Raw genomic sequence first — 14,091 nt, 5'->3', positions numbered from 1 at the left:
CTTCACTACGCATCTCTTATTAAAGTCAAAGGCGAATTCGCTGGAACTTTCCACCGGAAGTGACGCCAACTATTCTAGTTTTTTCTACCCTGGACATTAGCCTTAGCACGTCAAGCAGGTCTGTAAATCTGCAGCTCTGTGATCTACGGGTTAGTGGACCAGCATCAGCAGTGGTAAACTATATGTGATAAGACTATGGGCCGCTTCAAACGAGCAGGAATTTTTAATGTGACTTATAAGTGATTATAGGCTATTCTGTCAAACGACAAACGTTCGGCGGTCGCTACTTCTTTGTATAAGGTAGACACCCAAGTTGTCACGCTAAAATGATGACTTCTAAAATAATGGAGGCTTAAAATACCATTACACGAGCTAGTACAAACATGTTAAGGGACATCCTGTTTATTTTATTTATTTATTTTTATGTACTGAAAAATGATTTAATAACGAACCATATTCTGACAGTACTGAAACAAGTAAAAGCATGACATGCCAAGTGCAATAGTACAAAAAACTTTTTGGACAATAGCACAAAAAAACTTTCATTGTACTTTAAAAGGTTATCCTCTGTATTTTTCTGTATTTGATGTATATAAATATTTAAATAATTGTAACCATACTTGGAAAATATCATCAAAAAATAAGGCCTTTTGTCTTCCTTAATTTTATAAATTGTGCCGTCTGGGACATACATTTTTTAAATATATATTTGACCAAATTAAATTTATTTATCAGTGACTATATACAAACATATCTAAGTATTAGAACATTTTAATTGTGTGAAGTTTTTGTATAATTGATAAACATTTTGAGTGATAAACTACGCATTGGAATTTCATTACAAAATTATCTGCAAAATCACCTATTTTATTCAGATTTAAATTCCATAGCCTGTCACCTGTATCAATGAATTTCTCTTCATTACAGTGCTGTCAGAACCATGGAAGTGAAGCTGCTGGGATTGAAGCTGTTTTGCTCTGAGAGAGACTGTGGGTGAAAAGGGAGGAAAATTGCATGGAAATGTATGTATGGCTTTGTTGAAGTGGTTAGCCATTCGATGCACACTCTACCTGGAGCGATTTAAAGATCAGGATTAAGGAAATGTATGCAAAGGGAGTGAGGTAGGGAAAAGGTGTCTACATTTTAAACTTTAGTCTCTAAATTATGCAACACCATCCCACAGCAGAGCAGACAGACCAAATCTAGTGAAAATTTTCAGACTTGACCAAAAAATCACCTTTCAAGTTGACTTTTGGATCATCTTTCTGTTGCATGATCTTCTTTTGCTAGCTCTCATCTGTGTTGTACATTTCATTTTTAGATGCTCTTCTGTTTGCTTTGCTTTAGTTTGCTTTTTTTTCATTTGAGCTTTCTTTGATTGTTTTGGTTATATGGTTATGGTTATACACTTTGTTGTACGTCACTCTGGATAAGAGCGTCTGCCAAATGCCTGTAATATAATGTAATGTAATGTAATGTTTTTATGTTCTTAACTGTATTAGATTTTTTATTTAACTATAATTTAACCAGGGTAATCACATTGAAATTGACATCTCTTTTGCAAGGCTTGCTTGTCGGAGAATACCTGGAGGAAACCCATGCAAGCTCCACTCAGAAAGGATCTGAGTCCTGCACACTGTAGTTTGTCTTTGGGGATAGAGCTGCTCATATCCGTCCAGTTGCAATTCCATGTTCGGGTAAAGAAACCCGATGGGAGGTTAGACATTCTTAAAGATGAACTGAGATATCTGGCCAAGTGAGATTTTCCAGAATCCCCTGAGGGCACAGCACGGTACCTCCGCCACCCCCAGCGCTTCCAGACTGCAAGTCCCAAATACCCAGGCGCAAAATCGCTGGATAATGAATTTAATTGATGTGTGTATTTGACAGGGACAATGCACATCAATGACATTTATTTAGTATCATCACATGTATGGAATAAGCCTGCATTTACTCAGAATTGAATGAACCTGGAGAGGGGAGAGGACTCACAAGCTGCTTGACACAGGGAATATCCTCAAAAAGAGAACAATTGTCCTGATGTTTGGAAAAATGTTGGCAAATATTTTTTCTTGGCAGACATCTTACCAATTGTTCTCTTTTAGAGGATGTTCCACTTTTTTTCAGAGTGGTATGCAAGTCCCTTGGGTGTTCATCACATCTCTGTCTGTACAGTTATTCAGAGGCCTGCGTCACATTCATAGCCAGCACACACACACACACACACACAGTACACACACTGATAACAGACATGGCTAATAAATATCTTTCTGTTTAACCTAAATATCTGTCAATCATCGAGAACAATGGTACAAAACATATATCAGTGTACAGAATCATCTAGGGATAGATATACTGTGTGGTTATAACTTGCGAAAGCAATCACTGTTTCACAGTGGTTAAAGCATTTGGGCCGCTGTGGGGAGTGAAGGGGGCATGGCCAGGTTCTGCTGCCCCTCTTCATTTGGATTGCGGGTTCTGTCTGCAGAAGTGGAGGGGGCAGGTGAACCGGACCTGGTAGTCCTGGCAGAGGCCCCCCCGCTGCTGCCCGTTCACGCAGGCAAACCCGTGAGTGGCGTCATACCTGCGGGGCGGAGCAGAGGGAAACGAATCAGCCTCTGGATACTTCCATAGGAAGCACGTTTTGGTTGGGTGCTGGAGAGACGTACAGTGATGGATGAGTTTAGTGCTTTGAGACCCTGGAAGTGATTAAAGCTATTATATAAATGCAAAATTGGAGTTGATTTCAGCTACTCTTTAAAATGTTAAGGAATTTAGTAATCGTTCAAACTTATCTCTGCACAATAATTTGTGTTACTATTTATTTTACCATGAATTATAAATTAGCGTACTGGTAAACCGTTCTGTACAGTTCTCGAGAGGTTTGAGGAGGGGTATCTGACTGCAGGCTGCAGAAGGGCGGGGCTTGATGTCAAACCCCACCCTTTGACATCCAACCCCCTAGTCCCCTCCAAAGCTTCAAAGAGGCGGAACCGTTTTTGCCTGTTCTGTGTCGATGAGTGGGGTTGGATGTCAAACCCCGACCATCGACATCCGACCTCACATCCACAGATGTACTTGGGTTTGAGAGAACTCCGGACTCAATCTCCCATCAGCCAATTCAGAACAATCCCATCAGAAAAATACTGATATCAGTGTTTTTATAACAGGTAACCCTAACCCTAACCCTAACCCTTTACCCTGCCTGACCCGCTGTGCACCAGTGGGATTAGAAGTGCCAAAAGTGTGAGCATGAGATACTGAGAAGGTGCGAACACATTGGTGTGCGCTAGCTTGCCCAGGCCTCTGTCTAAATGCCGCTACATGATGGACAGGAGTGCCTCCGCCTCCAGGAAAGAGCCTTGCCTCTTCAGCACCACTGACTGAGTAAGATTCAGATAAGAATAACAGGGACTGCTGTCTCCTCGGAATGTCTTACACTAGGAAGGTGTCTCCTGTCTCCATGGCTGGGGTCCCGGAGACGGTAATGGCTTCGATTCCGATTGGCTGAGAGCAGATCTCTCCGTGGTGCATTCTCTGCAGCTGTAGAACAGTCTCATAATCGCCGCGACCCGTGGGGTTGTCCATGTCGAACCATCGTGTCCTGCACCCTATCACAGCATTAGCAGGTCAGCATTTCCACTACGCATATGATAGGCAGGAGCCCTAGTGCAAAGCAACACTGATTTGTTGGAAAATAGCTTTTTACTTCTTAAACTTGTGCATCATTCTATTTGTAACCTAGATTCTGAACAATAACCCACTTGTCACAGATTCCTTGTCTATATATTATTGCTGGCTCACCATATGCTTTGCCATATGCTGAAAAGCTATTATTTGGCATGCCATGGTTGTACATGTCTATGTTCATACAAACTTGACACGAGCTATATTCTCCTTAGTACTAATCGCTTATTTCCTTACTTATCCTTATATATATATATATATATATATATATATATATATATATACACACACATATATACACACAGTATTAGTCCTGTTATTTGTAGGACAAGGACCATGTTTACATATACAAGCACTGGGCCTTTATACAGTATGTTAGTGGAAAATTATTTTGGTGGGAGGACATGGTGCGTTTCATTCATTCAAGCCAATATCATCACAGCAATATCACCAGTTATTGCTGTCACACACCCTGGGAGGGAAATGTGGCAGTTCCAGGAAACACCGTTGGTTACCACAGAGAGAGAGAGAGCGCACCCTCACCAACATGAAATCAAATAAACAAATATCTTCACCCTTCCCCTCACGGGTTCTGGGCAAAAACAATAAACTAAAATAAGAAAAACAAAAGAAAGTAAAACTGCACCAGCTCCTCCTACTTTCTCCGTCATGTTCATACAAACAAAACTGAAACTAAACGAAAATCAAAACAGGTAATGGGGCAAGTTGACTCCAAAAAACAGCAATCAAGGTGTCACACACCACACCCCGGGCAAGGAGATGCGGCAGTACAGGGGAACACCGTTGGCTGTCACGTGGAGAGAGAGAGCGAGCACCCACACAAACATGAACTAATAAATGCCATCTTCCCCCTTCCCCCTCACAGGTTCCGGGCAAAAACAATTCACTAAAATAACAAACTAAAATAAGAAAGACAAAAGAAAGTTTAAAAAAAGCGACAACTATTTCAGTTAGCCGCTCCTCCGACTTTTCAGTGGCGGTTACTTTTCTCCTTCTTTTTAACAGAAACGAAACTGAAATTACGCGCAACTCAAATAATGAAACTCGCTCTCGGTGCTAGCTCCTGGTCTCAGCCCCGAACTGTGGAGAGCAGCACACCTTTAAGCACTTGGACTGATTAGCTAACGCAGCCCAGGTGCGTATGCTCTCTCCACCAGCCAGCGCAGCTGAGACCAATCTGCTTCTCTGGCAGACCGAATGCCACAATCACATAATAGAATTATTACTTCGTAGAAGTCAGACAGATCTTCTGGAAAGTTTAATAATAATAATAGGCCCATTAAAAAGGAGGAAGTGATAGTTTAGGTCAGTAATCTGGGTAAGCATATAATTATTTGAAGGCAGTGCTGCAGCTATGTGATGATTTTACCTTGGCAGAAGTCTGAAGGACAGGTCAGCATCACTTGGTAGTTCTTGCATTGTCCAGACCTTTGCTCAGAGTTGATGCAGACAAATCCAAACATGACATCATAACTGGTAAAAGGGAAAAAAAACTTTCAAAGAATCCCACTGGGTATATTTGTGAATACATTCATAGACACAATTAGAGCAAATGCACACCTAGTTAATATCTTATGGCGTTAGGAAATGCGTTCAAGTGTCGGAAAGAGACAGCTGTCACACCGGAGGGGTATTCAGGCTCACACACCAACAGTAATGACAGAAATGAGCAGACATCAGATGTAGTGTGAACCAAAGACCTGAGAGCTCAGTCAGTGAAGGTCTGAACCAGGCTTTGAGGCACTTTGGTTTGCTACAGAAGTCAGTATATAATCGAATACCGTGTACTGTCCTGCCTTCATAAACTACAGCTGTGCTTCAGGCCACTGTTTGCTCCCTAGACCTGTTTGGTCCCAGTCCTACATTTGTCCTCTGGTTTGTGTTCCATCTGAGGCTGGTCATTTGGAACTCAGCTGGAACAGAATTCAGTTCATTTCAACTCAGTTTTATTTGTATGAAATTTTTCACTAAGGACCAATGACTCAAAGAACTTTACAGACATGCTGGGCCCAGGCCCCCAAGAGCAAGCCAAGGGCAACAATGGCCAGGGAAAACTCTCTGGAGGAAATGGGGAGAGACCCATGGGTGGATCCTGACTGGGGTGGAGTGGGGCGGGAGAGAGGCCATTTACTCCTGGCAGACACTGGGCAGACAAATTAAAGTGATGACAGAGGATGAAGAGATTTAGGTTAAAGCAATGGGCAGTGCAGAGTTTGCAGGAAGGGCCGCTGGCGTAGAAGTCAACTGTAAAGTGGTGGTTAACGTAGTCAGTCAGACCTAGGGTTAGCCGCTGTGCCACAGCTCGGCATCTGCCTAGCGAAGGCTGCCGGCTGCACTGCGCTTACGAGAGGTAGGTGTCTCCTGTGTGCTCTGCCGCGATGCCGTACTCCGTCTGGGCTGCGATGCTGATGGGGTTCCTGCACACCTGGCCCGGAAACTTCTGCAGCAGCTGGGGGATGGACTCCACGTCCCCCTCCCCGCCCGGATCATCGCTGCTCAGCCACCTCGTCCGGCATTCGGTGGGCACTGGAACAGTGGAGTGAGCGTTCACGTTACCAACAGAGCAGTTGCGTTTCGAGAGCGTTGACCTGGCCGCCGTCATGCAGGACTCGTGGATGCAGGCATGACAGAGTGCATTATGGGTCGATTGCAGCATGCCTTCAGTTTTTAGTACTCCCCTGCGTATTAAAACGAGTTTCCAACGTACTGTACTAACAGAGGGTTAGCTCTGTATTAGGTTTCAGAAGGTCTTTATTGCAGCATGCAATTGGAGACAGTTTTTACAGGTATTTACAATTTATTTTACAACACCATTAGGAAAAAAATAACCATAAAATACTAAGAGCTGACAACACTGAACATTTTTCAACTATGCATGAAACAATAAATAATCTCATGCTTATTTGGGTCAACAAATATGACTCACCAGAGCAAAACTCTGTTGAGCAGGTAAAACGAACCCTGTAGTCTTTACATTTTCCAGATCTCTGATCTGAATTTACACAGGCAAACCCATAGGTGGCATCATAGCTGCAAAACAGTATTGAAAGAAAAGCATTTGCATAATTTGTCACTTTGCTTACATAAATTTTTATAAGAAAACTGTAGTTTTGCTCTAGGCTTAATAGTGTCTGTTAATGTGATCATCATTTACAAATGTTGATGCCCCAGACGTCCATCAGAAGATGAGACTCACATCAGGAAAGTGTCCCCGGTGTTGGAGGCAGGCTCCCCAGACAAGGTTTGGGCCTCGATGGCTATCGGCTGGGGGCAGATGTGTCGGGGGTACACGGTCAGGAGCTCAGTCAGCACCTCGTAGTCCCCATTCCCAGTGGGGTCATCAAAGTCAAACCAGCGTGTCCGACACTCTGTCCAAATACCAGACGCACATCTTTGTGTGAAAATCATGGTCTGAGTTGAACTAAACACTCGTGTGAGTAGGAACTAAGGACACTAAACTAAAGATGCATTTTATAATTTATTGTCCCAGAGAGGTACAACTGGCAATCACCATATTGGGGAAGAAAAATAATTCCAAAAATGTTGTGATTTTTCAAATTTTATATAGCATATCGCGGCTCTATTGGCTCATTTTAAAGTTAAAATTAATTTGCTAGGCAAGTACGGTAATCAGTGCCTTGCAGTACAAATTCACAAAGGCTTTTTGATCATTGGCCATAGCTGGATTTTCAGTGGAGCAGTTTGGTGGCTTAATTTGCAAAAACCAGCAGCCAGGCAAACCATTTTGTGCACTGACCTTTGATCAGATGTCTGTTGTTTTATTAAGATTTACCTGAACAGAACTGGCCCGAACAGGTGAACATGACTTTGTAATCCTCACACGCCCTCGTTCCCTGCTCCGAATTGAGGCACTCGAACCCCTCCGAGACGTTATACCTGCAAAGCGCATGGCGACCGTGCGGCGTTGAGCATGAGATCATCGCATTACATTACAGACCCAAGTTCCTCCAAGCTCAGATTGAGCAGAGAGTGGTCAACGAGCCAGCCTTGCTACCTGTGGAAGGTGTTCTTGGTATGATAGGACTTGATGCCAGAAACAGTCTGGGCCTCCATGTTCAGTGGGTCTGGACAGATGCCACTGCGGTGAGTCCTCCTGAGGTCATGCAGGAGCTCGGAGTCCCCCTGGGTGGTGACATCGCTGTCATCGAACCAGGCCGTTCGGCACGCTGCCCAGCAACGACAAGGCAGAGGTGATGAGCTGTCATGAGCTGGTGTAAAATCATGCTGCTGGTAAGATCCCTAATCTCTGTTCATGTTTTACTGTAGTATAACCGCAATAACTATAACAGTCACACATCTGCAGCTTAACATTGCTGTTAAATTACATACTGTAGCTTGTAAGAGCTCCCCCTTTGAAGAATCACCCAAAGCATCCAAGAGGCTTTTAATAAAACAGGCAAAGAGGTTAATTTCCAAATATCGCACATTGACACACTTCATACTCGTAAACTATGACGATTGAAAGCATTTTCTAAACAATTCAGACCATAGTTGAGAGGAAGTGGTTCTACTTACTCTCAGTGACTGAGCCAGTAGCATGCAGATCTAAACACAGAAAGAGAAAATACCATGGCCTCAAACTCTAATAGTTTGCACCTTTAGAGCATAACTACTGTATATCCTGTATATCCTGTTCTGTACATGTATTATTCAAATTGGTTTGCAATGTCCATCGAATGTGTTGTTTTATGGATGATGTACAATTTCCATCATTTAGCTCCTATAGATTCAGTGGTGGTAAATTGAGCTTCAGATTGATTGGTTATAGATTAAAAAATGGCTTAGATATTTTTTTGTACATGTAATGTATACCGGTGGTGTCCAATTAATCAGCTATTAATATAATTCATTCAACAGGTAAATTTAGGAGATAAGAAATTAAGGTTACACTTACTAGCAACCAGAAGACAGCAACAAATCACAAGATTCTGTAAGAAGAATTTTTAAAGTATATTCCAGAGAACAGTTACAAAAATGAATACTTGGAGGAATTAAGCACCAATGTTTCTTGTATTTCAATAACTAATTTTACTAATCAAATGTTACCAGACTTACCACTGTCACAATTTCACGACACTATATTATTAACCGCTGAATTCTATGAAGAATAATGACCTAAAATGTAAAGGTATATTTGTACAGTATGTATAGAAACTATTTTATCTCCATAATTCCAATTTTCAGCCTATAACTCACACTGGTAATGGCATAGTAAATGGATAATCCTGTAATATGTGCAGAAATGCAGTCTTTCTGTTATCAAATAATAGTATTAAAATTTGGTCATGTTCCAATTAATGAAAGTTCAATCATTCATCACTACTACTAAAATAAATGTCACATTTATTAAAGGGAAAATTAAGATAGTGCCTTTCAGCAGCATCACTACAGATAGCTATAATACCACCGGGACATAAAAGAAAAGTTGTCAATTTATGTGAATACCTGTAATATCATTGTGATCGCTGTTCCTAATGCAGAGATATCTGTTCACAAGAAGAAAATCACAGGAAGTGTGTCACGTGAGAAACCTTACTGGCTGTAGCTCACTCCTACACAGAAAAAGTATGATTACATAATATACATTACTTCTTATGATACACTAGTCACACAAAGAATATTAAGTATTTCATTATAATTGGCAAAATACAGTACAGCAACAGTAAGGCAGACTGAAAGGTTTGTTTCAGACCACAGCTTTCTGGAGTTGTGTGATTGCCAGAATGAACATTCAACATATCTACTTTGGTCTCTATGGCACAGTCATGCATTTAACTGCAATCTGCATCATTGAGTCTTTGGAGTCAACAGTACAATCTGAATAAATCTTTTGTGTTGTCAGAGTTAATTAATCATTCTCCCACAAAAAAACATGTTTAAAAAATAAAATAAAAAAGTTTGCACCTACTGAGAAATATAACCAATTTGGAGGTTTGATTAGCAAAGTTTATATCAGATTAAATTCCCATTTTTCCATCAGCGATAACTCACCAGAAGAGCTGGACCTTAGTGGTACTGCCTGGTCACATAGACTGGAAGAATGTAGCTCTAGACCTTCATATAAGAATGAACTCTTTAAGTTGGCTTTCTGACCTGCGTCCAATGGGAATGAAGGCTGGTTCTTCAGGCTGTTTTAGGCGGGATACTACAGTATCTGTGCTGAATCTGGCCCTGCCCTGTCTCTTAGATATCCATAGATGCAATTCTGAGAGGTAACTCCTTCCTCCTTACAGTAATCCCTGTATGGACAGCACCCACCACTCCCATTATAGCTTCTCAGGAAGTTCAGGTTTCTGCTTTGAAAATAACATTTGTTTTCGAAGTCATCGTTGCACAGCTGTCCTCTGGCTCTACAACAGAGCCATATCAAATTAAAAATGTTAATGATCTATTTTCTGTTGGTCACCATTGGCTGCTTCAATCTCATCCAAGGGAACCAGACTGTCTCAACTGTTAAATGGTCAGAGGACTCTGGCTTTTAGTGAGATCAGAGGTCTCATCCTTAAACTCTTGACTGATCTTCTTGTGAAGGTATTTTGATTGAGCCATGGAAAATGGCGCAGTTGAAACAAGTGGTGTGTGTACCTGTTACTTTCAGCAAGACCAACTCAATTAGGGACATAGAAAAATGTAACTGAATGGGTTTTAATTTCCTGAGGTGTAGTATTGCTAAAATAACCTATGTTACTGTATAACTGACTGATTTATACAGAACAAAAAAGTAGGTATTGTGTGATGAGCGGGGATTTAGTCAGCAACAATGTGGCTCTCATTCTGCTGAGCTGAAAGCGATCATTAGCAGTCATTCAAAACCTTTTCAAACTGGTAGTGGACACAATGCCCATTGACACTGGTTAAGTTACCTTAAGGGGAAAAATCTTTTTCTTACTTTGGTAATACTCAGTTACCACTACAGGACACTGATGTTGCATGGCATGTTTGAAATAAAAATAAAAAATAAATAGAAAAAAAAAAATATATATATATATATATATATATATATATATATATATATACACAGAACCCTGTAAAATAATATTCTGAATTTATTGAGGCTCAATGTATTAGTCAATGATATTGATGGAATATTAATGGTTATCATAATCAGTACATGATCCCATTTTATAAAATTATGATTAGTTATTGGTTTAGAATATTTTCAGCAACACAACGTTTAAGTGCACAGTTTTATACAGTGAGATCCATAATGTTTGAGATTTTTTATTGATTTGGCTCTGTACGTCACAATTTTGAACACGTGAATTGTTTGATTACAAATCTATAATTGCAGAGTATAGAGCAAAATCAAGAACAAATGGGTCTTCGTCTCCCATTATGGCTTCTCTGTATATTCTTTTTATTCTGTGCACATGTCCTTCTGTTGACAGTCATAGTCATTGCTAGACACACACCATGCACTACCGCAATTCAATTGCATTTTGTGTTGCACTTTTCACAAGGATACTGCCAAAAAGAGTTTACAGAAACAGGTAATGGGGCAAGTTGACTCCAAAAAACAGCAAGCACCCCTGGCAGGGTGATGCGGCTGTACCTACAGGGGAACACCGAACACCGTGGTCTGTCACATGGAGAAAGAGAGAGCGCGCACCCACACAAACATGAAATAAAATAAACGCCATCTTCACCGTTACCCCACACGGGTTCCGGGCAAAAACAATTCACTAAAATAAAGACAAAACAAAGTAAAACCAAGCGACAAGTATCTCAGTTAGTCGCTTTGTAGCTGGACTGCTTTCCAGCAAACCAACTCCTCAGACTTTTCAGTGGCGGTTACTTTTCTCCGTCTTTTTAAAGAAACTAAACCGAAATTGAACGCAACTCAAATAATGAATCTCAGTCTCGATGTTAGCTAACGCCCTTGGCCCGAACTGGGGAGAGCAGCCCACCTTTAAGGACCTGGGTTGATTAGCTAACACAACCCAGGTGCGTGTGCTCTCTCCACCAGCCGACGCAGCTGAGACCAGTCCGCCTCTCCGGCGGAATGAATGCTACAAGGTTTAAAAAAAAGAGAGAAACAAATACGAAAACCCACCTCACTAGTGGTAAGAAAAACACTCAAGCAGCAATAGCAATTAACTGTTCTATCAATGTACTGGTGAGATCATTTAAATGATGAGTGATCATTAAGTGTATGATATACTCACTACCTTATAGATTACCTACTTAGCTGGCTAGCCTGTTAGCAATCCAATTAAGTTTGTATAACCAACTGTTAATACAGCTAATTACATTTATTTATTGTAGCCAATAACTCAGTATCAGTGATGGAAAGCATAGCTGTACATGTATAATGTAAATTATTTTTAAATGATGTACAGGTGTAGATAGTGGCCTGTGTGATTCTGATTGGCTGGCTTCAGGCAAGCAAAGGTCTGTACAGAAAACTTTGATGTACACAGGTGGGCAAGGTTTTTGATTGGCACATTGCTGCATGTAAGGACGGAGTGTAGCACAGTGGGTAAGGAACTGGACTTGTAACCGAAAGGTCGTAGGTTCGATTCCCGGGTAGGACACTGCCGTTGTACCCTTGAGCAAGGTACTTAACCGAAAATTGCTTCAGTATATATCCAGCTGTATAAATGGATACAATGTAAAATGCTATGTAAAAAAAGTTGTGTAAGTCGCTCTGGATAAGAGCGTCTGCTAAATGCCTGTAATGTAATGTAATGTAATGCATGTGATCCTCAAAGGTGAGTTGAACAGCCATTATATAAATTCACAGTTGTAAAAAAGGGTTTATTTTAATCATAAAATTGTACAAACATCAAACTGGGGTTTTATGTGCACAACTGTGTTACAAACATGATTTAACATTCAAGTTATAATAAACTAAAAAATAATAAACTAATAAACTTATAGTATAATGGTTTCTTCTTCACTAATATTTCTGATCTGAGAGATATGAACATATGGCATCCCCTCAATAGGGTAAGCTGAATAATATGCACATTAATTCCAGCCAAACTATGTGGGATATTCAGATGAAGTTGAATTGCCTAAAAAACTTTTTTTTTTGAAACGCCTTTTAATGTTAAGAACATATTACAATTTCATTCACCCTGGATAACATAAATTCAAAAGACACACAACATATAAATGTTAAAAGTTTTAAACACTTTGTAAAGCACGTTTGAAGAAAAACTCCTCACCATAGTGGTCAAGGTTAAATGATTTTTCCAGGCAGTGCCAGATTGTACAGAAGTCTTGACCTTTTTACAGCTCCAGTGCCCCTTTGTGTTGCCATTTTGCCTAGTGCTGAGCCCCCATCTGCATGTTGCACCCTCAAAGGCCCGTGCTGTGTTTTGCAAACAGGGCTGGAACCGGATAGGTCCGCACATAAAATAAAGCACAGTCATTATTGTTCCACAATGAAGGGTGTAAATATGAAAACTTGATACACAGGCAGGCAGTGAAAGCCGTGGATGTTCCTTGGAGGAACAGAGGACATGATGACTAAGAGGGGTTTATCCCCCCCAGAAGTGTCCGTAACCTACTCCAGTGGCACTGCGCTGAAACGTGGCAGCAGTGACAATAAGAACGAGCAGCCACAGGACAATAGCTTGGGCTGTGTGCCCCCTGTGACAAAAGAGCCCAATTAAGAAATGGTTATGCATTACCTTCGCTGACAATGGCTTCAAGAAAATGGCACCTGCTGCCCTGAAGGACCACAAAAGACTGAAAAATGAAATTAAGTCACGCAGTCAAAACATGAAGCTGAATAGAATTGGGGCTGTGAGACTGCATTAGGTTACGCATATCTGTGTGTTTTAATAAATATTTTATAATATTTCATAAATGCACTTGAGGGACACCATAATATTTAATACAAAGGCACATTATGTGTAATTAATAGGAAGGTTTAGTATAAGTGTGTGAGTGAATGGCGTGTGCCCTGCGATGCACTGGTGAGCTGAATTCCTGCCACCTCTCACCCAATGGATGCTGGAATAGGCTCCAGCCCATCGTCACCGACCCAGACCAGAAATAAGTTAGATAACGGATGCATGGATGGATGGAACTTCTCAGCAAAAATAAGCCAAGTTACATTACACAAAAAACATACACTCATTACAATTTTTAGAAAAATATTAATTATTGATATCAAATGGCACAAGAACTTTAACCAGTTAGATAAGCCATATTCCAGAATAATGTTATCAATATTTTCCCACATATTTTCAAGTAACTTGCCACTGTGTTATTTCATCTTGCATCTCATCTAATGCAGTATTAATTCAAATAAACATTATTTGAAACTGAGATATTTTTGTTACATCTTGACTATACTTGACTATTATTAGTATATTTGAACTGTCTGAAACTAGTAAGCCAGTTTTCTCA

The 14,091-nt window shown here is 40.6% G+C and overlaps 1 protein-coding gene and 1 long non-coding RNA gene across 2 annotated transcripts; one reads left to right on the top strand and one right to left on the bottom strand.

Annotated features, from left to right (window-relative positions):
* The first annotated feature begins 40 nt into the window (after positions 1-40).
* On the top strand, positions 41-2,284 carry LOC135234579 (uncharacterized). Its single transcript, XR_010324138.1, has 3 exons — positions 41-173; positions 928-1,022; positions 1,566-2,284. It is a non-coding gene; the product is annotated as an uncharacterized LOC135234579 (long non-coding RNA).
* si:dkey-205h13.2 (uncharacterized) lies at positions 1,897-10,163 on the bottom strand. The gene is made up of 12 exons (XM_064299301.1): positions 9,721-10,163; positions 9,175-9,215; positions 8,624-8,657; positions 8,245-8,274; positions 7,724-7,895; positions 7,502-7,605; positions 6,905-7,076; positions 6,635-6,738; positions 6,054-6,234; positions 5,078-5,181; positions 3,440-3,611; positions 1,897-2,584 (listed from the first exon to the last, which is right to left on the bottom strand). Exons 2-12 carry the CDS (start codon positions 9,184-9,186, stop codon positions 2,461-2,463), a joined length of 1,209 nt encoding a protein of 402 aa, XP_064155371.1. The 5' UTR covers positions 9,187-9,215; positions 9,721-10,163; the 3' UTR covers positions 1,897-2,460.
* Between the last annotated feature and the right edge of the window lie 3,928 nt (positions 10,164-14,091).

Source organism: Anguilla rostrata, chromosome 11 (genome assembly GCF_018555375.3).
Source record: "Anguilla rostrata isolate EN2019 chromosome 11, ASM1855537v3, whole genome shotgun sequence".
Lineage (NCBI taxonomy): Eukaryota > Metazoa > Chordata > Actinopteri > Anguilliformes > Anguillidae > Anguilla > Anguilla rostrata.
The sequence above is the reverse complement of the archived record's forward strand: the minus strand, read 5'-3'. Positions and strand labels throughout refer to the sequence as shown.